At 40.9% G+C, this 25229-nt stretch overlaps 1 protein-coding gene across 1 annotated transcript in view; it reads right to left on the bottom strand.

The window, feature by feature from the left end:
• Positions 1 to 25229, bottom strand: part of SPAG16 (sperm associated antigen 16) — a 1274471-nt gene that overhangs the window by 1203162 nt on the left and 46080 nt on the right. The window contains exon 4 of the mRNA XM_089672306.1: positions 8767 to 8894. Within this exon, the coding sequence (XP_089528432.1) occupies positions 8767 to 8894 (128 nt within the window). The remainder of the gene's footprint in view (positions 1 to 8766; positions 8895 to 25229) is intronic.

Below are 25229 nucleotides of genomic sequence, written 5' to 3'. Positions count from 1 at the left end.
CTATCAGTAGTAAAAGTGGAGGCCCCATTTACTGTGAGGAGGACTTTGCACCAGACTTGGCTAGTTTGGACATACAAGATTTGGCCTTAGAAGTGGAAGTCTGGGCAGATCAACAGGCACCTTTGCTTTCTTCTTACTAGATATGAAGAGTGCTCTCTCTGTTCAGGACTTCCTTAATAAAAAAAAGGTGTCTAAGAACTCTCCGAAGAGTAATTGTCCACCAAATAAAATCCTTTCAAGATGTTTCTAACAGACTGTCTCCACAGACCAGTTCCATAGTCAGAGCATATTGTGCATCTAACAGACATAAGAGCCAGGTGAAACTTTTGGTACAGGAAGTCAGCCAACTGTCTATGTAGTAGCGCATAGCTACTGGGAGGAACTCAATTTTTTTTTAAATACCAAGGGATCCATCAAGATCAATCCAGAGCTGCCCAGCCTGCCAGGGTCTGGCAAACAGTCATAGATACCACCAACAATTGCATGGCCAAACTTGATAGCACGAAACAGGATTTAAGGAGAGCCCCAAATCTTTTGGCCACTGGGTCTTTAAAGACCAATACTTCCTCAACCACAACTGTCAGGGAACAGTTGAGGCAGAAAATAATCTGGACGCGCCACAGGAGCTTTTCCACTTTTTGTAGTAACTTTCCTCAACTGGGCACATCTGAGCAAACCTCTTGGGAGGCCTTGTACAGAAAATCCTGTACTATTGAGAGTACCAGAAAGGACACAGTAGGCTTCTTGGATTTCGGAAGGAACCCATACCGGTGATCCTAAATCTGGAAGGTGGAAATGGCCCTAACTTCAAAACAGTAGAGTACCCAGTCCGCCAGAACCTTAATTGTTGCTTTGAGCTTGGGGGAGATTGAGAGCGATTGCCCATCCTCCTGAGGGAAGTCCTTAGAATCTGAGGATTCATCTTCCACTTCCTCATCTCCCTCACGCTTCTCCCCTCCATTGTGAAACCACACAGCCATGATGGACAAGTTGAACAATGTCTTTAGCAAGCACTTGTGCATCCCACAGTCTCTAGCAGTGTGGATACTTTCCTCATTAGGTCATAGAAAATAAAAAAACTCCTAGTTAAAAGGGAGTATTTGGGGTTACCGGAGGAGATGAGGGGAGATTCCAAAGTGTGTGGGGACTGAGGTCCAAAAGAACTATAAGTATTATTTTTAGAAGAACCCTGAATAACCTCATTGTGGTCCTGTACACGGTGTGCTGGTCTGCCCCATGTACAATTTCCCTTGTGTCTTCAAATAGGGTAACAGGATCCCCTGGGGGGTAATCACAATCTGTTGACCAAAATCTCAAAGTAGAGCAGGGTTGTGCCTAAAGCAGCAGAGTGCCTTGTCCTATAGCAGAGCATGTGCCTGGGCTGGGAAGGACCAAGGTACCGCCTCCTGGGAAGAACAATGCACACAGAGTGGAATACTGCCCACCTGAATGTATCAGAGAAGATGTGACACAATTAGCACAGCAAGGGGGAATGCATCTCAGAAGATGCAACACTTTTCTCTTGTGTGGTAATTGTGTTGCATGACAGCATGGCTGTTACATATCATTTAAAAAAAAAGTGTTGCAGCAGCAATACTCCCAGCCTAAGAAAATAATGCTCCCAGCCTAAGAAATTCATGCTGCCCACCCTGAAGCACACAAAGACAGGGTATTGACTCCTGCCCTGACATGAACTCACCAGGTTGGGACTCCCTACCTCAGGAGGACATACCCCTACCTCCAAAGAGGAAGTCCTCAGGGACTTGGTCACATCGGTGTGGATTGCCACTGCCCTACAGTGATTTGAAAAAGCATTCATACCCCCTGAAATTTTTCACATTTTGTCATGTTACTACTAAAAACTTAAATGTATTTTATTGGGATTTTATGTGATAGACCAACACAAAGTGGCACATAATTGTGAAGTGAACGGAAAATGATAAATGGTTTTCAAAATTTTTTACAAATAAATATTTGAAAAGTGTTGCATGCATTCCAGTCTCAAGTCTTTTGCAGACTCTAACAGGTTTTCTTCTAAGATCGTCCTGTATTTGGCTCCATCCCTATTCCCATCAACTCTGACCAGCTTCCCTGTCCCTGCTGAAGAAAAGCATCCTCACAACATGATGCTGCCATCACCATGTTTCACAGTGGGGATGATGTGTTCAGGGTGATGCGCAGTGTTAGTTTTCCACCACACATAGCATTTTGCTTTTAGGCCAAACAGTTAACATTTTGGTCTCATCTGACCAGAGCACCTTCTTCCACGTTTGCCATGTCTCCGACATGGTTTCTCGCAAACTGCAAATGGGACTTCTTATGGCTTTCTTTCAACAATGACCCTTATGGAAGAGTGGCAAGAAGAGTGGCCAGATTTGTGGAGTGCACGATTAATAGTTGTCCTGTGGACAGATTCTCCCACCTGAGCTGTGCATCTCTGCAGCTCCTCCACAATTACTATTGGCCTTTTGACTGCTTCTCTGATTAATGCTCTCCCTGCCCAGCATGTCAATGGTGAGTGCCAACACAGAGTACAGTGGCACAGGCAATCTTACAGGGCAGGCCTGCATTTTCCATGCAGTGGTGTGCGGGTACAGTTCCCCAAGGCAACGCTAAGGGGGGACCAATCCAAAATTTGAGAAACTGGCCGCAGTCTGTAGATGCAGCCATGTGAAGACATGGCTTCTCTATGTGAAATTAGCTTGGTCTTATAAATCTTTCACATAGAAGTCCAGGCAAAAATAGGAACGATTAGCCAGAAACCTGCTCTCACTAGAGAAAGGTCGTCCACCACCTAAGGGCAGTAGCACAAACCAAAGAGGGCTGATAGTAGGAAGGGTTATATGGGTTAAAAGCTTTGTTTACCAGTATCCTCAGCTGAAGTTGGCATCATATATAACCCATGGTCTTGATTTATGGAACTCTGTGTCCGGTACTATCAATTCATTTATCATTTTGGATAGAGTAAGGGATAGTTATAACCCCTCTCAGTTTTTTTTTTTCCACCTGTGTCCCAATGGGGAAATTTCCCTTCATTTCCTCTCCCAAAGCCAAAACAGGAAGTGAGAAGAAATCCCTCCAAAGTAAGAATCACTTGTCACCAGAACTAGTGTCCACACTGGAAGATTTTCCCTCTATTCCTTCTTTGGCGACAACCCAAAATTTGGGATTTTATTTCACTTTATCACTCAATCAAAACTTTCATTATAACGTAAGAAAGTATGCAAGATCCAGAAGTATAATAATTTAGGTTTGAAAATTCAGACTGTTGGACCAGTCCAATAATGAATAGTTCTCTTTAGAGTTGACATACAATCTGCTGCACATTCAAAGTAGTTAGCATAACAAAATGATGGATATTTTTTCAGCTACACCATATATTCTAATGATGTGCTACATGACAATGAAACTGATAATTACGGTCACTTTTTTTTGTAACGCAAGTTAAATATATTGTTAATACTTAAAAAGTAAATCAGATAGCAAAGTAACATTTCATCCCAAAACCACCATAGCCAATACCAATTATATTTATTTTACATGGTATATTTGCTATATACAAGGTGGTATCAAAAGGTTTCAAGACTAGTTATTTAAAACACCAACAGATGGCAGCACAAGGCTGCAAGCACAGTCACATGGAGCACCAACCTTCATATGTCAGTGTGCCAAAAGACATTGTCCTGTTTATATTGGAAGCTGTGAAAATGGTGCTATTCTGACTATGCGTGCTATGACGTCGGCTATTTCATCATGGACAGCAAGAACAAAGAGCAAAACATGAAATTCTGCATACATCATAAACCCATATTTTATTCAAAATAGAAAATAGGAAACATATCAAAATGATTAAACTGAGGAAAGGTCTTACTTTATAAAAAAAAATAAGATAATTTTGAAATTGAAGGCAGCAACACTTGACAAAGCTGGGACAGGGCTATGTTTACCACAATGTAGCATCCCCTCTTCTTTTAACAACAAACACTCTGTAAATGTCTAGGGACAGAGGAGACCAGTTGCTGGAGTTTTGGGAGAGAAATGTTGTCCCATTCCTGCGTGATATACAAAGGGGGGAGTCATCTTTTTGGATGGGACTTTATCGGCACAATACTCTTTATATGATATATGATTTTATCATATAAAAAGTATTGTGCAGATAAAGTCCCATCCAAAAAGAGGACTCCCCCCTTTGTATTTTTCAGGGATGTTGGCACCCTGTGTATTATATCCCTTTCTCCCTTCATTCCTGCGTGATATAGGGTTCTTAACGCTCAACAAGCCTGGGTGTTTCGTCTAATTTTTTGTTTCAAGATGCACCAAATGTTTTCAATTGGTGAAAGGTCTGGACTGAAAGCAGGCCATTTAAGCACCAAGACTCTTCTACTATTAAGCCATGCTGTTGCCATAGATGCAGTATGCGGTTTAGCATTGTCTTGCTGAAATATGCAAGATCCTCCCTGAAAAGTCTGGAAGAGAGCACAAGCTGCTTTAAAACTTGAATATATCTTTCAGCAGTGATGTGGCCAATCCATATGTGCAAGCTGCTAATTCCATATGCACTAATGCGCTCCCATACCTTCAGAGAAGCAGACTTTTGAACTGAGCGCCAATAACAAGCTGGAAGGTCCCACTCCTCTTTAGCATGAAGGACGCAGGGCCCATGGCCAAAAAGAATGTCAAATTTCAATCTGTCTGATCACAGAACAGTTTTCCACTTTACAACAGACCATGATACCATTAAACCTTTTGCTGCCAGAGCAGTTTTTTTTATTTTTTGCACAGATGTTTAAAAAAAAAAAAAAAAAAAAGTATTTTAGGCCTGAGAATTGCATAAACCTCAAATACATGATCTAATTTCTGAAAGCAGATACCCTAGGGCGGGTGTCAGCAACCCGCGGCTCCAGAGCCGCATGCGGCTCTTTTTCATCTTTGCTGCGGCTCCGGAGCACACTGCCCCCCAGGTGACAGGCAATAGGGTTTCAGTGGTCGGCAAGCCGCGGATCGCAAGCCACATGCGGCTCTTCTGTGTGCCGGGCGCCCGCTCCCCTCCTCTCGGGCGGCCGCCTCAAAAGTCAGGACTCTTTTAATCCGGCCCGCGGAGCGTGGAACATTGGCTGTCAGGATGTAGGCGGGGCAGCGTGACGAACTCCTCTCCTCTCACAGTCCACCCTGAAGACCGGAACACAGCGCGGGAACACAGCAAGAGGAACGCGCAGAGCAAAGGTAAGTGAATTGAGACCATATGGGGAATTAATTACTACATGGGGGATGAATTACTATGGGGGATGAATTACTATATGGGGGATGAATTACTATATGGGGGATGAATTACTATAGGGGGGATGAATTACTATAGGGGGGATGAATTACTATATGGGGGATGAATTACTATGGGGGATGAATTACTATGGGGGATGAATTACTATGGGGGATGAATTACTATGGGGGATGAATTACTATGGGGGATGAATTACTATATGGGGGATGAATTACTATATGGGGGATGAATTACTATGGGGGATGAATTACTATGGGGGATGAATTACTATGGGGGATGAATTACTATATGGGGGATGAATTACTATATGGGGGATGAATTACTATATGGGGGATGAATTACTATGGGGGATGAATTACTATATGAGGGATGAATTACTATATGGGGAATTAATTACTATATGGGGGATGAATTACTATGGGGGATGAATTACTATGGGGGATGAATTACTATATGGGGGATGAATTACTATGGGGGATGAATTACTATATGGGGGATGAAGCTAACTGCACGATCCTGTATATAGCATTAAGGTAAGAAACAATATATGCAGTGTCAGATTTGTTTTAAATGTTGCAATGGTTTTGCGGCTCCCAGTCTTTTTTTTCCCTTCGGAAACAGGTCCAAGTGGCTCTTTATGTCTTAAAAGTTGCAGACCCCTGCCCTAGGGAATAAAATAGCAGTAGTTCCAGTTTTTTGTCACATAATAATACCTCAGAGGTCTAGGAAATACACAGGTTCAGTAAAAATACAGTAAAGTTAATTTTAGAAAATCTATGCCCGACAAGGGTGCATATCCCTACACACCATCTTGCCAGCTGATGAATCTAAAATATAACCTTTATTCAGATATATATAAAAATGTATGCCAAGCTGTAACTAATGCCTATTGGACTGGAATGTACTGTACACAACAATATGACTAGATACCATTACAATTGTTTACTTTACATCCGAATGGTTAATCACACCAGACCAAATCAAATACCATATAATTTTAGAAGAAGTGACGGCATAAAGAAGACACTGTAGTTTGAGCATAAGCCTATCAGATGGAATATATAATCTCTATTAAGGAGATAAAGTTACACCATGGACAACACTAATGTGATAGTATAATCTGTCTTGCTACAGATATGCAATACGGGTACACTCATCCACAGGCCTTAATATCAGCCTCTAATGGACAAGCCCCATACATCACCATATCCAGTAAAAAAAAACCTCACTATCTTGTGGAAAGCAAATGCTGCACTAAAAAGCGCAGTACAAGCCACTCCAAAAAAAAAAAGGGGGGGGGGGAGAGTAGTAAATACCATGTGCATTAAAAAAATGCTTCCAAAGAAAAACCCATTGGGGTCTCAAGATGCGCATTCCTCAAGATATTGAGGTATTTTTGAGTGGATATGGTGAATGTATACCAAACATGTCAAACCTTAATATTGCGTGCGTCAGTGAAATGGTGACAAACTTCAGTACCCTATATTTTCTATAGGTGGCACTTTAAAATCCCCCTATAAATCACTAGTTTAGCGTTATGGAGGAGGTCTGGTGCTAGAATTTTCAAATGTAGGTGCCCCTGACAGGTAGATGTTTGTATGTGCATTTATGTATGTGGGGGGGCCTCAAATTTTGGTGGTATTTTATATGATGGGGTGTGACTTCTAATTTAATCTTTTACAATGAAAACATTTTTTTTTCTTCATTAGCTTTTTTTTTTCCTATCATGATGATATTTTGGTAACAGGTTCTCTTTAATGAGACAGCTGGGGGTCTAAAAGACTTCGGATTTTTACCCTGTGGTCTGCTGATTGCAATGGAAATTGCATTGCAATACATTCTTTCCCACCAATACTGGCTGGGGAAACTGACATGGGGACCCAGAAGTGATGTTTTAGATGTTGCTTCCGGGTCTGCAACAAGAAGGGAAGGAGAGCAGATGTGTATATGCTCTGCTCCCTCCCATCTACCTGGGGGCATACGCTCCGCCACTCCTGGGCCCGCACATGGGAAAGCAGAGTCCGGGATACATAGCGGGGGAAGAAGCACAGATGGTTGGCCATTACTGGGGGTGTGTGCAAGCAATCCAGTGCCTGCAGAAGCCAGCTTTTCAGGTTTACAGGACGAACGAACCTGGCAGCAAAAAGGGTTAAATGAGCTTTAGCTCAGAGAAGTTGTTTTTTGGAAGTATTCCTGAGCTCATGCAGTGATGTCCATCACAGAATCATGCCCGTTTTTTAATGCAGTGCCGTCTTAGGGCCAGATTATGGGCATTCAATATTGCCTTTTCAGGCTTTTCTATTGCGCACAGAGATTTTTTCAGATTCTCAGTATTTTTTGATGATATGATGTACTGTAGATGACGATATATTGAGAGTCTTTGCATTTTTACATCGAGGAACATTATTCTGAAATTGTTCAACAATTTTCAGATGGAGCTTTTCACAGATTAGTGAACCTCTACCCATCTTAATTTTTTAGATACTCTGACTTTCTAAATACTCTTATTTTCATACTCATTCATGTTACTGACGTGTTGCCACATAACCTAATTAGCTGCAAAATGTTCTTCCAGCGATTTCTTGTTGGTACCACTTACTTTACCAGCTTTTTATTACTCTGTCCCAACTTTTTTGAGATGTGTTGCTATCACCGATTTCAAAATTACCTTATTCTTTTCTTAAAATGGTACATTTTACATTGAAACATTTGAAATATTTTTTTCTATTGTGAATAAAATATGGGTTTATGAGATTTGCAAATCATTGCATTCTGTTGTTTTTATGTAGCGTTTAGACAGTGTCCCAACTTTTTGGAATTGTACCTATCTCTTGATCAGCATACATCAGTTCCAGCAAATCTTCAAGGATATTAAAAAAATTAAAATGAAAAAAAAATATTACAAGTAACAAGGAAGTTGCCACTGCTAGCCTCCTCCTGAAGGGACAGTTGCCCCGCTTAAAAACAAACTCAGACCTTGAGAAAGCATGCAGAAATCTGCAATACATGTTTCAGGTCAAGGACACAGAAGGTAATGATACCAATGAATTAGGATGACAGCCAGGCAGTTAGCATTTTAGGAGGTGAAAGATCCCTCAGCACAAGTGTGCATTAAGTAGGCCTGCCAGAAAGCCAGATATACTAGAAGTGATGACACCTGAGAGTGTCAGGTTCCATAATGATTAGCAACTTATCCAGAGCTGCAAAGACAGGTAATAAACTGCTATTCTGATTTGGATTTCAAACCAATACCCTGCTTTATAACTAGACAATAGCTCTTCTGTAACTAGGGTCTGCATTTTTTTCAGTAGGGAAAAAGAATAAGGTATATAAGACATCGTTTTTATCTGAGCAAAATTACAGATTTTCTTTCTATTATTTTCTTAACCCCATTCCAATAATAACAATGATGAAATGGTAGGCCTTAGCCAATTTTGATAGCTTTTAGCATCCTTAGATGTTGTGACTCTAGACACAAGAAAATATACCATTCTGTTTGAAAGCACTCCAAGGTTTTCATCATCCCCATTTTAATCAGAAAATTGCGCAGAAAATCGTCCACCACTTCAGGCTTGTGAGATGCAGCTTGCTGAGAAGAGACCGGAGATCTCTGTGACTACAAGAGAGGGGAAAAAAAAAAACTCCAGTTATTAAAGAATGACCATAGTATGAAAGTCGAGGACAGCATGGAGAAAACAGCCTTAAAATAGTTAAAGTGCTACTAAACCCAGGACCCTGCATTCGCTATATCTGGTCTCCCACAGTACACAGAACATGGAAGTGCAATTATTTTAGTAAATATAAACTGCTAAATGCCTTTTCTCATCAGCAGTCTTGTGACTTCAGCAGAGCACTGGTTAAAGCTTGTAGGAGTTTTCTTTTCTGCTCTAGGAGGATGCAAAACCCCTGACCCTCTGTCTGGATAATGCTGATCACATGCACTCTCCCAAGAAAAAGAAAAAAAAAAAACCTATCTAGTAATACACATTAAACTGACCATGTGCATGTGGCTACGGTCAGTCTGTCCTATCATCAGGTGGACATTTGAAGAAGAGGAGGGGCAGAGAAAACAGGATCAAACGGCTTTTTTACATAATGCAGAGGATTAACCCTTTAGTTTCCACAGTGAGTATAACAAGCTCCTACCTGCCATATATAGAATTGACAGACGGGCGGCGGTTCTCTCGTTCTGGGAGGACGTCATATGACATCCTCCCACTCTACCTACGCATTTGCGGCCAATCGCTGATAATCTGTGTCTCTTGGACACAAATCATCATCGATCATGGTAAAGAACCGTTGGCTGCGGTTCTTTACCACGTGATAGGCTGTGGGCAATCACAGCCTGTCACAAATGTAAACACAGAGCGGTAACTCACTGTTACCAGCTTCCTGTTCTCACACAGATCTTGTGTGAGAAGAGGATTCTTCTAACAGTGTGTTACCGTTTTTACAGTGCATACACACATTACAGCCCCTGTCACAGTGCCCATCAGTGTACCTGTCGCCAATCAGTGTACATGTCACCCATCAGTGCCGATCAGCAGCGCAACTGTCACCCATCAGTGCATCGGTCACCCATCAGCAGTGCACATGTTGCCCATCAGTGCACCTGTTGCCTATCAATGCCCATCAGTGTACCTGACACCCATCAGTGTACCCATCGCCCGACCAGCAGTGCACCTGTCAACCATCAGTGTACCCGTCGCCCATCGGTGCATCTGTCGCCCATCAGTGACCATCAGCAGTGCACCTGTCGCCCAGCAGTGCCCATCAGTGTACCTGTCGCCCCTTAAGCAGTGCACCTGTCGTCCATCAGTGCCACCATCAGCAGCAAAGTACCGTCACACAGCCACCATCACCAGAGTACCCATCCTACAGCCAACATCAGCAGTCTACCTGTCCCAGTGCCAAAAGATCCAGCCATGTCAAAGCACGTTTACACTAGTGAGGAGGCGTTCAAAATCCTCAGTATGATGGATAAGAGCAGCGGGGAGCTCTCACTCTCTGATTCAGTGTATGAGCCCATAGAAAGCAGTGGATCAGTGACTGAATCAGAGGAAAGGGTCTCTCCGAAAAGGATACGGCGCTCTGAAAACGAGGCAGCCACCAGCAGCGCCATACACCCCAATGGTCAATCTGCAAACACCAATGGCGCTAGACCCATAGAGGAAAGACCCAGTACCAGAACTGTAATATTCCATCAACCCCCAAACATACCTCCCAGCTGCTCTTGCCAACCCATTATGGCTACCCTCCAACTCCGGATCAGCAAGCATTCCCCCTTTCACCGCACAGCCAGGTGTGCAGGCCAACACAGAATTTTTCAGCAATTGATTTTTTTCTTTAATTTTTGCCTGACACTTTACAACAGTTTACTGTGGACCAGGCAAACCTTTTTGCCCAACAATTAATTTCCATCAACCCCAGCTCATCCTATGCCCGTCCATTTGAATGGAGACCTCTTACATTGGAGGAATTTAAGTTATTTTTGGGCCTTACCCTTAATATGGGGCTTACAAAAAAAAAAATGAAGGACATGCATACTGGTCCAAACATCCAATCCACCACATGCCAATTTATACTGCTGTAATATCCAGGTCACGCTATGAGATGGTCATGCGTTTTTCATTTCAGTGATAATACCCAGTGCTCTCCCAGTGATCATCCAAACTACTGTATGACAAATTATACAAAATTCACCCACTTCTTAATTTTTTTTTCCAAAGATTTACTGAACTTCTTGTCCCCGATAAAAATGTGTGGATGAATCCCTTGTCCGCTTCACTGACTGGCTAGGAATTAAGCAATATATTTCAAGTAAGAGGGCGAGATATGGAGTAAACCTCTACAAAGCTTTGTGAAAGAGCCACGGGATATTTATATGCATTCCGCATATAGGAATGCAAATATTCCCAGCTCCAGCCCCCTGAGTGCCCAACCTACATTGGAACAAATGGAAAAAATGTTTGGTACCTGGCTTATCCACATTTCCAAAAAGGCTATCACATTTACATGGATAATTTATATACCAGTCTGCCTCTTTTCCGACACCTGTACAGTGAGAAAACCTTGGCCTGCGGTACCTCCCAAAAAAAAACAGGAAGGACTTCCCACAATCTCTAGTGAATACCAGGCTACACAGGGGGGAATCAGCAAACCTAAGAAACGATGAAGTGCTGGCCCTAAAGTGGAAGGATAAGAGAGATGTTTACATACTGTCCACCAGCCACAACAACACCTCGGTGGAAATTACTGGAAGACACGGTCCAATTCAAAAGCCTATGGCCATCCAAGGTTATAATCTCTAAATGGGGGGGGGGGGGTATTTGAACGATCAGATGTTGTAGCCCTATTTAGCAACAAAAAGGTCTGCTATAAAAAAGTTGCAATCTATCTTATTCATTTGGCTATATATAATGCGTATGTCACCTACACCAAATCCACGGAAAGACACACTGCCTTCCTCAAATTTATAGAAGTTGTCACATCCCTTATCTATCAGCAAGGATCCCCCCCAGAAAGCATTCATTTTGATTCTGTGAGCAGACTTCATGAGCGCCACTTCCCTGACAGCATTCCACCAACAGAAGCAGGTCGAACACGCCAAAAAAGATGTCGGGTGTGCAGCAGAGGAGGAGTTAGAAGAGACAAGCTTTTACTGTCGCCAGTGTCCCTCCCAACCAAGCCTGTGCATCTTAAACTGCTTCCGTCGTTTTCACATGTTACTAAAATATTAGCCCATATTTCAAACTGCCTGCCATTTCCCCGTTTCCATATCTCTGCTGATCATTTGTCTGCTGCCTCAACAAAGCCACTGCCTCTACCTTAACCAACCCCGGCCTGTTTATCGACTATGCTTCTGCCTGCCGTCTGGATTATCAACCACGTTTATGTCTTCTTCCTGGACTGACCTCAGCCTGTTAATCGACCATGTTTTTTGCCTGCCGCTTGGATTGATATTTTGCCCTGCTACTGTAGTAGTAGGATTCAAGATAACACAGGGGTCTCACATATGTGAGGGGCTTCAGAGTAGAGTTCTGAGTAGAGATAAACAGTTGTTGGTTTTCTCCAGGTTTTGTAATTCCCGGAACAGGGTCTGTTTGTCCGGAGGCTTCAAAGAGATTGGGTGGGACAGAGCCTCTACCCCTGTGCCCTGGTCCTACCTGACCGATGCCCTAAGCCTGATGTTCCTGCCTGCTGCCTGGACCAATGCTTTGGGTGTGCTGACCATATCTCTGCCTACTGCCTGTACTGATGCAGGACCTTTTATGGGCCATGTTCCTGCTTGCTGCCTGGACAAAAACATTGGCTGTGCTGAGCATATCTCTACCTGCTCCCTGTAATGACCCAGGACATTTTATGGACCATGTTCTTGCCTGCTGCCTGGATATCAGCCTGCTGCCTGTACTGACCTGGACCAATGCTCTCCTCATACCACAGGTAATCTTTTGTTATTTTCTTGTTTGTTGATTTTTATGTTATGCTTGTTGCAATGCTGGGCACATAATCTGTACAGGCATTGAAAAGGTCTTGCACGTGTGGTATCCCCATAGTCAGGAGGGATAGCAAAATATATTTTGGGCTGTAATTCTTGGTATGTCCATGCTGTTTTTTAGGAATATCTTATAGATTGACAACTTTTTGTTTAAAAAAATACATTTTCATTTTCTTTCCACATTTTCCAAAAACGTGCGGAAAAAAAATGAAATGTTCAAAAGACACTATGGGGTTTATTTACTAAAGCTGGAGAGTCCAAAATAGACTCCCTTCTGCATAGAAATCAATCAGCTTCTAACCTCAGCTTGTTCAATGAAGCTTTGGCAATGAAACCTGGAAGCTGATTGGTTTCTATGCAGAAGGGAGTCTGATTTTGGACTCTCCAGCTTTAGTAAATAAACCCCATTATGTCTCTAAGAAAATACATTGTGGGGATTTTTTTCCAAAATTGGGTCATTTTGTGGGTGTTTCCACTGTCTTGGTGCTCCAGGGCCTTCAAAAACACAATAGGTTGTCAAGAAATTAGATCTGTAATTTTTGCCCCCAGAAGGCCTAAAAAGGTGCTACTTGGATTTTGGGGCTCTCTATTTCGCTGTGGAAAAGTCTCGCACATGTGGTATCCCCATACTCCGGAGAAGTAGCAGAATGTATTTTGTGGTGTAATTTTTAGTATGTATGTGCTATGTGTTGGAAATATCTTATAAATGGACAAAAAAAAAAATACGTTTTCATTTTCTTTCCACATTTCTTGAAAACTTGTGGATAGAAATTACATGTTCAAAAGAGTCATTATGCCTCACAAAATATACGATGGGGTGCTTGCTTCTCAAAATGGGGTCATTTTGTGGGTAATTCCATTGTCCTGGTGCTCCAGGGCCTGCAAAAGTGTAATAGGTGGTAAGGAAATTAAATGTGTAATGTATACCCCTAGGTCACCTGACGGTACTCCTTGCATTCTGGGCCTATGTGGTTAGGCTGTGAAAAAGTCTCACACATGTGGTATCAGGAGGAGTAGCAGCATGTGTTTTTGGGATGTAGTTGCAAGTAAGCATATGCCGTGTGGGAGAAATAACCTTTTAATAACAATTTTGTTAATAAAAAAAAATCTTCATTTTCAATAGAATTGTGAGAAAAAAAACTACAACTTCAGAAAACTCACTATGCCTCTGACTAAATACCTTGGACTGTCTACTTTCCAAAAAGGGGTCATTTGGGGGGTATTTGTACTGTACTGGCTTGTTAGTGTCTCAAGAAATGAGATAGGACATTAGTACATCAGGTGTGATCAATTTTCATTGATTGGTACCATAGCTTGTAGACTCTATTATTTTTACAAACAGCAAATAATATACACAGATTTATGCAGGCCATAGATGGGGAGAAAAACTGCAGATTTTTCTTTTAAAAAACGAAAAATCGGTTGTTCAAGTGGCCGACGTTACCATCAATGGTAAAAAAAAAAAATCGGCCGATTTTCTACCCGTCTAGAGCCGGCAAAAAGTGTCCCTGCAGAGAGCTCTGCTATTTCTTTGACAGTTCTCTGACAGTTCCTTGACATTTATAGAAGTTGCAACAATGTATCTATTTGTTTCCATTTAGGATACAGATGTTTTTATTCGGAAACAAATAGATACAATGTTGCAACTTCTATAAATGTCAAGGAACTGTCAGAGAACTGTCAAAGAAATAGCGGAGCTCTCTGCAGATACACTTTTTGCTGGACTGGAATTCTTCTTATTTTCATCCTACTTCTTCTTCTTCTTCTTCTTCATCATCCTCTTCTTCTTCATACTCATCCTCTTCTTCTTCTTCTTCTTCTTCTTCATCCTCTTCTTCATCATCCTCCTCCTCCTCCTTCATCATCCTCCTCCTCTTCTTCTTCTTCTTCATCCTCATCCTCTTCTTCTTCATCCTCATCTTCTTATTTTTCTTCATCCTCATCTTTTTTTTCATCCTCATCCTCCTCTTCTTCATCCTCATCCTCCTCCTCTTCATCCTCATCCTCCTCCTCCTCCTCTTCTTCTTCTTCTTCTTCATCCTCATCCTCCTCCTCCTCTTCTTCTTCTTCTTCATCCTCATCCTCTTCCTCCTCTGCTTCTTCATCCTCATCCTCCTCTTCTTCTTCATCCTCATCCTCCTCTTCTTCTTCTTCTTCATCCTCATCCTCTTCTTCTTCATCCTCATCCTCTTCTTCTTCTTCCTCATCCTCTTCTTCTTCTTCTTCTTCTTCATCCTCATCCTCTTCTTCTTCTTCTTCATCCTCATCCTCTTCTTCTTCTTCTTCTTCTTCTTCATCCTCTTCTTCTTCTTCATCCTCTTCTTTTTCTTCTTCTTCTTCATCCTCATCCTCTTCTTCTTCATCATCCTCCTCATCTTCATCATCCTCCTCATCTTCTTCTTCTTCTTCATCCTCATCCTCCTCTTCTTCTTCATCCTCATCCTCCTCTTCCTCTTCATCCTCATCCTCTTCATCATCCTCCTCCTCCTCCTCTTCTTCATCCTCATCCTCTTCTTCTTCATCATCATCCTCATCCTCTTCTTCTTCCTCTTCTTCATCCTCATCCTCTTCTTCATCCTCATCCTCTTCTTCATCCTCATCCTCTTCTTCCTCTTCTTCTTCATCCTCATCTTCTTCTTCTTCATCCTCTTCTTCATCCTCATCCTCTTCTTCTTCTTCATCTTCATCCTCTTCTTCATCCTCTTCTTCTTCTTCATCCTCTTCCTCTTTTTCTTCTTTTTGTCTTCCTCTTGCAGGTCACTGCTCATGCGCAGATTTTTTATTGGTAAAAAATCGGCCGATTTGCCCACTAATTGCCGCGAAAATCGGCCGATCGGCAAAATCGGCCGATTTTTTTCCAACTTTACCGAAAAACAAAAACGGCCAAAATACCGAAAAACGGCCGACCAAATCGCCCACTAACGATCCGAAAATCGGCCGATTTTATTTTCGGCTGAAAAATCGGCCGATTTTCGACCCGTCTATGGCCTGCATTAAAGTTATTATTACCAAAGAAATGTAGCAGTATAAATTTTGGCCAAAATGTAATTAGAAAATGTACTTATTTGCAAAATGTTATGACAGAAACAAAGAAAAATGTGTTTTTTTAAATTATTTAATAGTTTTTTCATGTATAGTACAAAAAATTAAAAACCCGGTGCTGATTAAATACTACCAAAAGAAAGCTCTATTTGTGTGAAAAAAAAGGACAACAATTTAATATGGGTACAGTGTTGCATGACTGAGTAATTGTCAGTCAAAGTTTGACAGCGCTGAAAGCTGAAAATTGGTCTGGGCAAGAAGGGGGTATAGGTGCCCAGTAGGCAAGTGGTTAAAAAGGGAAAAAATTAGCAAATTTAAAAAAAACAAAAACACTAATATAGCGTAAACAATTGTGCCACATTATATAATTGTGACACAATAAGTCATATTGTAATTGAAGGTTATTAAAAATGGTCTTTCCTTTTCAATCTGCAGCATTGTAATCTTCTGTAAAATGCAATGAAATATGGCAACCTGGAGGTGTTCTATACACAGATGGTATACAGAACTCCCCCCAGAAATGTCATTAACTGTTTGTGTGATTGGCTTACTGATTTTTCCAGAAGTCTTCACTAAGATACAAGTCAGATTTTGGAGCAACCCCTGCAACAAAATAGTCAGTTTTGGTGAGAAACTCCCAAAGGGAAATAGCATCTAAAGAGATGCAGACTCTGCCACTTTCCTCACTGGAGCCCTGCAGGTGCAGCAGCTGGTTGATAATTATGAAACCACTCACATACAGATTCACTCTGCACATGGACAAATGTGCTATTTATAACAATAGGTAGAAATCTGCAACAAAGTTTGTTAAAATCCCTGAAATTTAAATAGATCCCCCAGAGGGGATTTTTTTGTCAACAAAAGCAGAGTTACTCCTTAACCATTTGACGCCCGGCCAATAGCCGTATGGCGTCCGTAAAAATGCACTAGCGGTCCGGGAGGCCTCCATATGGCGTACTTCCGCACATGCACAGTTCGCGCACTTGCAGAGCCACGCAGCAGAGCGATCTGTCACCGGCCAAATACCTCGGACATGGCCGAAGACAGATCTGAGTATCGGCCCCGTTGCCAGTACCAGGTGACCTGCTGTGACCAATCACAGCAGGTCACATGACAGTTGTATACAATGGATGGCTTCATTCATGCCATCCATTGTATACTAGTGCCTAGCTGTGAATGGTCACAGCAGGTCACATGCACATGTCATGTGATTAGCTGTGGCCAAATCACAGCTAAGCACAAAAAAAAAAAAAAACCCTGAATGAATCGATGTCATTCAGGTAAATGCTTGCTTATAGTAAAGTAATTCTTTGCTATAAGCAAATTGTGTAAAAAAAAAAAAAATACTGATCACTTCCCCAAAGTAGTACTTGTTACTATGGTAACATTGTACTACTTTGGACATAGTGAAATATGAAAAAAAAAAAAAAGTAATAAAAAATTTTAAATAAAAAAAAAATATATATATTTTTTTTTTCACACTGTCACCAGTCAGTGTCCCTGATCACCACCATGCCAGTTATATGATGACGCTGTACTGCACTGGTGCCAGTATGTAAAAAAAAAAAGATAGTGAAAATAATTTTTTTTATTTTTTCATTTTAAGAAGAATTATGACAAAAAAATAAAAACTTCAAAAAACTCGCCATGCCTCTTATGAAGTACGTCGGACTATCTACTTTGCAAAAAGGGGTCATTTGGGGGATATCTGTACTATTCTGACATTCTTGGACCTCAAGAAATTTGATTGGCTGTCAGTACTTCAGGATTGATCAATATTCAGATCTATACCATAGTTTGTGAACTCTTTATCTTTCCTACAAACTAAATAATACATCCTAATTTGGGGTTTTTTCACCAAAGCCATGTAGTAGAATACATCTCGGCCTAAATTTATGAAGAACAATTATTTATTTGCAAACTTTTATAACAGAAACAAAGGAAAACGTGTGTTTTTTTCAAAATTTTCGGTCTTTTTTTGTTAATTTAACAAAAAATAAAAACCCCGGCGGTGATTAAATACCACCAAAAGAAAGCTCTAGCTGTGTGAAGAAAATGATAAAATTTTAGTTTGGGTACAGTGTTGTATGACCGCGCAATTGTCATTCAAAGTGTGAGAGCACTGAAACCTGAAAAATGGCCTGGGCAGGAAGGGGGTAAAATGCCTGGTATTGAATTGGTTAATAAAACCAATATGTTCACTTATATAATTTGCATTTTTACATATTTGTATTTTTATCTAGTAAACTTATTTGAAACTCGTTTTCATACTGAGTTGCCACACTTCAGCTGAAAGTTTATGTCAGGTTTGCTGATATACACTAGGTTCACACCTATGCAAGTTGCGTTTGATGCATCTCTGCATTGCAGTTTTGCCGCGTTTTTTCTTTTTTTTATTGTTGCTAGGCAGATTTTAAATGCAAAAAAGGCAGCAAAAACACAATACATGCTTTTCTTCAGTGTTCCCATTGAAGTCTATAGAACCAAAAACGCAATGTTTTGCATTCAAAAAAGTCCTTGACCCTTTCCAAGAAATGCACGGGTGAAAATGCATCCCATAGGAAATCATGTTAAATGGACTGTACTGCGTTTCTGCAAAATGCAAAATCTAGGGTAAAGGGCTAGTTTAACTTAAAAAAAAAAAAAGAAAAAAAAACACACAACACTGCCTATGCAGGTAAGAGGTGTTAGTAGATAAAAAACAATCTGTGCTGCTCTGACTGAAGTTGAATAATGCCCTTGCCATACCTGTAAGTCATTTACGTACCACATGAAGTCTGATAGCAATATCCTAGGAGTATTTCAAAGTGAGGCCTAGTCATTATTTCTCACCTCCATCACAGGAGTGAGCTTTTTCTCTGATGCAAACCCCCCTCATATGCGTCCTCTCTCCCATGAAGCAGTAGCCATGAGCTCAGCATTTGAGAGCTCACTCCTGTGATAGTGAAGATGAGAAGTAACGACTAAGCCTCACTTAGCAAAGTCCTAGCAACATCTTGGGAGTATTCCTGTCAAGTTTTAGGATATACATAAATGGCCTACACCTATAGCAAGGGCATTACTCAACTTTACGCCCGTTATCTGCATAGGCATAAGGATAATTTGACCTTTACAAAAAATAACTGCACATTTTACAGGTTTTTTGTTTCTGAAGCCTCTAAAGTATTGTACCAGCGATCAGCATATCGCTGGTGCAATACAGGTCTCCTGCAGACCTGTCAGTGTATCTTTGTGCTGTACATCCCATAAGGGCAAGCAAATACTTACTGAAAGGAAGACTTAAACTACCACAGTGCTTCACAGCGCCATGGTAGTTAATTAAGAACTACAAGCAAGCTGACAGCCACTAAGGAATACTGCGAATGAGTGATGCAGCTGGGTGGGCAGAGCCCCACACTGTCTTTTTTTTTTTTTTTTTTTTAATTGTGATGGCTAGCGGAGGGAGAAGATCCCCCACTAGTTGTCACAACGGGAATCAGAGGGGTGCAGGGGCTGGTCCGTTCGTAACATGTTGCATGTTGCCAAAGGTGAACTTATCCTTTAAAAAGGTGAAACAACCCTTTAAATGAACTATCACTCTAATGTCATGCAGCCAAATAGCATAGTAAGGCAGACTGTACTGAACAAAGTGCAATTCACAAAACCAACACAGCAGAATAGGGATCTCTATTTTGTTTTAAATAAAGGATCAATATCCTGGTGTGCTAGTGTCTGAAATATTCCTTGTAAGTTTAAAGGGCTAAAAAAAAAAAATGCAAATGTGAGTTCTTGTGAGCACCTTTGAAATTATAAAGCTACCTTTCTGTAAAAAATAAAATAAATAATAATAGTAATAATAATAAATGCTATTTTTTTGGAACCTGTAAAGCATTGCACACCTCTGCAGACTGTCAAGAGTATTTTTCTGCTCTTACCTAGTACGGGCTTGCAGTTCCACAATGACAGGAAGACTCCCAAGAGTCTACCAAGAGAACTCACTAGCACCCTGGTAGTTAATTGAGAACTACAAGCAGTCAGCTGCAAAGGCTGTAGGTAAGTATAGTCCATTCCAGAGATCTTTGAACGAATGACATGGCTGTAAGGGCAGAGCCCGGCACGGACATGTGCTTTTCAAATTGTGGCAGTGGGTGTGGGGAGAAGATCCTGGCCGGCTATCACAATGATGAAGGGGGAAATCGGTGAGAGGCTGCAGAAGTGAGAACAAGTTACATGTTTCACCCCAAAAATGGATGGAACATGTAGCACGTTCCCAGAGGTGAACTTATTCTTTAACTCAGCTATTTGGTTGGAACTATGGCCAAGGTCACACATGCATTTTGCATGCTGCCAATTAAAAAAAAACAAAAAAACACACACAGACACCAAACTGAATGGGTAAATAGAAAACTGGTGGTCATGATAATATGTAGGCATTTATGAGTTATGTCTCATACACACTATAAGAAAATCGTACGAAAATTTTTCGTACGAGGACCAATCGTCCGATAATCGGATTGTTAGTACACAGCTTTTGAGAGCCGATCACGACAATATCGGAAGAGATGCACAAAAATGTTTCTCGTACAATACCAGATCGTACAATTTTCGTTTAATCAGTACAGTAGTTGTCTGAAAATACAATACAAATACAACACAATACATGACATCACTTTCGAAATTCTTTTCTTTCATAGGAGAATTTTCGTATCTTTAGTGACCTCTTCACTTTCGATGTGAGACTAGCAGACGAAAAAAAAAAACGGCCGATCGTTCGTCCGATATTCTCATCGTGTGTACAGGGCATTACAGAGCCATGTTACTTTCAACTGCACTAATTGTGCAACAAATTGAGGAGTCTTTCATAGGCCTTATATGATTAATAACACTAAATAAGAGGCTAACCAAAGCACAGGTATAGATTTGTACATCTATATTTAAATATGGTATTTTTTTAACATACAGTAACCTTATAAAGTAGCTTTTACTGTTCTAAACTAGTGAATCATTTTTAACTGATGTGATGTGAATAATCACACATAGTTTACTTTACTATTTAGGTAAAGATCAACTTTGAACAATTAAAAGTATAACCAACGATTTAAAATTTCCATTGCCAGGTTAAAACAAGCTATTCAGAAGGTCTCTGTGTGTGACTACTGCAGGTTGACCTTGATTAGCGAAGAGGAGAATATTTGCCTTGCAGAATCCTATGCTTGGGTTTAGGGGTTTCCAGAACACCAGGTTACCAGCAATCAGAAGATTTTTCATGGTGGGGTGTGGACCGGTTATACAGTGCAAGGAAAAACAATATAAAACATAGAAAAAGACTGGCTGCATGCTTTGTATGTATTCTCACACTACATTTTTTTACACACCCCTGTTAACATATCGGGTGTCTGTGATGTAAAAAAATAAGACAAAAGATAAATCATTTCATAAAACATAAAAAACTAAAATAACACGGTTGCAAAAGTGTGCACACCCTCTGGGGATGTAGCGTTTTTCAGAATTAAGCAATCACATTCAAAATCATGTTAAATAAAATCATGTTAAATAGGAGTCAGTACACACCTGCCATCATTTAAAGTGCCTCTGATTAACCCCAAATAAAGTTCAGCTGTTCTAGTAGGGCTTTCCTGACATTTTCTTAGTCGCATCCTACAGCAAAAGCCATGGTCCGCAGAGAGCTTCTAATGCATCAGAGGGATCTCACTGTTACAATGTATCAGTCAGGACCAAAGAATTTCCAAGGCATTAGATATACCATGGAACAAAGTTAAGACCGTCATCATCAAGTGGAGAAAATATGGCACAACAGTGACATTCCCAAGAACCGGATGTCCCTCCAAAATTAATGAAAAGATGAAAAGAAAAAACTGGTCTGGGAGGCTGCCAAGAGGCCTACAACCACATTAAAGGAGCTGCAGGAATATCTGGCAAGTACTGGCTGTGTGGTACATGTGACAACAATCTCCTGTATTCTTCTTATGTCTGGGATATGGGGTAGAGTGGCAAGACAGAAGCCTTTTCTTGCGAAGAAAAACATCCAAGCCCAGTTAAATTTTGCAAAAACACATCTGAAGTCTCCCAAAAGCAAAGAGAAAATGTGTTATGGTCCGATGAAACCAAGGTTGAACTTTTTGACCATAAATTCCAAAAGATATGTTTGGCGCAAAAACAACACTGCACATCACCAAAAGAATACCATAACTTCAGCATGGTGGAGGCAGCATCATGCTTTGGAGCTGTGTTTTTCTTCAGCTGGAACTGGGGCCTTAGTCAAGGTAGAAGGAATTATGAACAGTTTCAAATACCAGTCAATATTGGCACAAAACCTTCAGGCATATGCTAGAAAGCTGAACACGAAGAGTAACTGACATGACAAAGACCCAAAGCATACATCCAAATCAACAAAGGAATGGCTTCACCAGAAGAAGATTAAAGTATTGGAATAGCCGAACCAGAGCCCAGACCTGAATCTGATCAAAAATCTGTGTGGTGATCTGAAGAGGGCTGTGCACAGGAGATGCCCTCGCAATCTGACAGATTTGGAGTATTTTTGCAAGAAAGAGAGGGCAAATATTGCCAAGTCAAGATGTGCCATGCTGATAGACTCATACCCAAAAAGACTGAGTGCTGTAATAAAATCAAAAGGTGCTTCAACAAAGTATTAGTTTAAGGGTGTGCACATTTATGCAACCATATTTTAGTTTTTTAGTTTTACTTCCCTCCACCGAAAAGATTTCAGTTTGTTGTTCAACTGAGTTGTACAGTTTATAGGTTACATTAAAAAAGGTGGAAAAAGTTCTGAAATGATTAATCTTTGTCTCATTTTTTTACATCATAGCAACCTGTGTAGACTTTTTATATCCACTGTAGTTTAAGAATTTCTTATAAGCAAAATGTTCTAACGCTTTGGTTCTCAAAATGGCTATTTCATTATCAAAAAAAGACGACTAATGGTCTAATCTACAGTATTTATAGGGATCATCCTGTTAGCATACTTAATGATATCCTGAATACTTAATCAACCAGTCACCCTCTTGCTCCCAATTTGCAAGCAGACTTTTAACTCTCATAAATTAGCTCTAAATCTGGTAACTGCCGCTAATAAAATAAAGAACTAAAACACTTTAGTGCAATTAGAGCAGCAGTCAGGCACAAAATACCTTTTAGTGTTAAACTGCTTATATTAAACCAGGTGTCTTTACAGGTCTGGCAATATAAAAACAACATGCTTTGTGAACCTCTTCAAGTGGTTCTCCACTTCATTTCAAGCTTCCTAAACATTTGGATTTAACATGTCTAGTTTTGGGGGAGGGGGCGTGTGCACACGCATTAAGTCAAAATTGCCTTCTTTCCTTATTTTCTTGTTCAAACTTTTTATTGGTTTAAAAAACAAGGAAAAGAAGGAAGTGAGGAGTTCCCCAGAGGAGGTGGAGCTACTTAATAAATGACAAGAATGGCCCATGGGTTAAATTACATTATCAAGGCTTAAGCACTGTTTTTTCAAAATTAGGCAGTAAGCAGTGCTTGGTCCAGGGTTGCCATGTTTTATCAAATTTGTCCATCTGGTCTTTTTCAAGTGCCTCCATCTTTGCGTGAATCAATTTGCAGTTCAGCTATTGTTTGTTTTACGGCAGTTACGAGTTGGAACAAAAGCTTGAATTGCCTACGCGTCATGCTGATCTCTGGTTAAGGAGGGCAATTGTAGGGTCTGGACGAAGGGGTAGGTCAAATACAGTGGAGGCAAGTGTAAACATAGCTTTCCAGAAGTCTTGGGTCACAGGACAATCCCACCAGATGTACATATAAGTTCCCACCTCAGTACAGCCACAGAAACAGGAGGCTGAGTAATTACGTGTAAATTTAGCAATTCTAGTTGGGACCAGATACCTTCTAGTTAGTACTTTATAATTGGTCTCAACTGCCAACACATTAGGTGAGGAAGCCTTAGTTGCTGACCAGATTTTGGACCAGTCTACAATGTCTAGAGTGCGGCCAAGGTCTCTTTCACTTAGCTACATAGGTTGGTTAGGCAGCATCCAGATTTGTAAGAAGTTTATTGTAGGGAGTCGAGATGAAGCCTTTCACATGTGGGTCACGTTTGCAGAAGTGTTCAAATCTAGTAAATGGACTTAATAAATCTCCAGCATGTGAGTGGCAGGTAAAGGTTTTTAATTAGTAGGTATTGGAATATTTCCGACTGGCGGAGACCATGTGTCTCTCAGAGGGTTTGGAAGGATTGGAAGGACGTAACGGTGGTCAGGTTGTGCAGGTGGATGAGGCCTGATGTTGTCCACGCCCAAAACAGCGTGGGGGATTCCCACGTCAGGTAGAAGGATGAATTTCTATGAAATTATAAAAGTGGGTTTTGTGGGGAGTGAAGTCTGTAAGTTGTCTTTAGTTTATCCCAAATTGGCAAGAAATGTTTTGTGACTGGGCTTCTGAGGTTAGCTAGGTTTACATAAACGCGTGTCGCGGTTTGCATGGGTTCGTTTGCAAAGGTCCTGTACATTCCAGAGAAAGGTAATATATGTATGCTAAATACATACAGAGGTATATGGAGCTAAATCAAGAGGCTACAGCTCTAGGCAATGCTGCTGCCAGGCTAACCTTTATGTTTATGTGCATCATTTGAAATCAATTTTGGCTGCAATTGTACTTTTTTCACCAAATGTTAGCCATGTGTACTGTCCTTCCATCTATAGCACCTCTTTGCTAGTTATAAATTGATCCAGATGGCTTCCTTTTATTTTACTTTTTTGAATTTGTTACAGACACACTATGGGATCTTCAGATAAAATTTTCTGCTTCTGAGGTGTCGCTGAACTTTGGGGAAGATACAAACTTACCCTTGCAGTGGGGCTCCTCCAAACTCCAAGGCTTAACTTCACAATTTTTTTCTAGGGTACCATTAAAAAAAGTTTTACTTACCTTATCTCCCACTCCCATAGGCTTCCTACACTCTTTGTGCGATCGGTCCCACAAGGCCACCTCTCTTCTGTGGTCTGTCAGTTGCAGTGACCTCTGACCTCATGTACAATGCAAGATCAGTAAACCTGCATTGTTAGGATGCTGAGGGCCCACCCACAACTTGGGAAGAAGAGCATGCCGGCTGCTGGGGTAGCAGGGGATAAAGTAAGTAAAACAGTTTTTAATGGTACCTTAGAAAAAAAACAAGCATTTGAAACAGACCTTTCCCTCCTTTTACTAAAATTCACATCAGCATACATCTCTGCATGTGGATGTAAAACCATCTAAACCAGTCTGTCTCTCTCAAGCTTTTCACCTCAGAGGAACCCTTAAAATAAATTTTTTAGCTCTTGGGGAACTCCTGTTAAAACCAATTTTTGGGAGGCATTGGGGAAAATGACCTTTACATTGGTGTCCAGTGGAAAATTTTCACCCTCCCCCTCCCCCACAGTGGTG

The sequence above is a fragment of the Staurois parvus genome, unplaced genomic scaffold (genome assembly GCF_062004578.1).
Source record: "Staurois parvus isolate SC_StPar_1 unplaced genomic scaffold, SC_StPar_1.0 ptg000011l, whole genome shotgun sequence".
In the NCBI taxonomy this organism is placed as follows: Eukaryota; Metazoa; Chordata; class Amphibia; order Anura; family Ranidae; genus Staurois; species Staurois parvus.
Note: the sequence above shows the minus strand (reverse complement) of the source record. Positions and strands in the feature narration are given on the sequence as shown.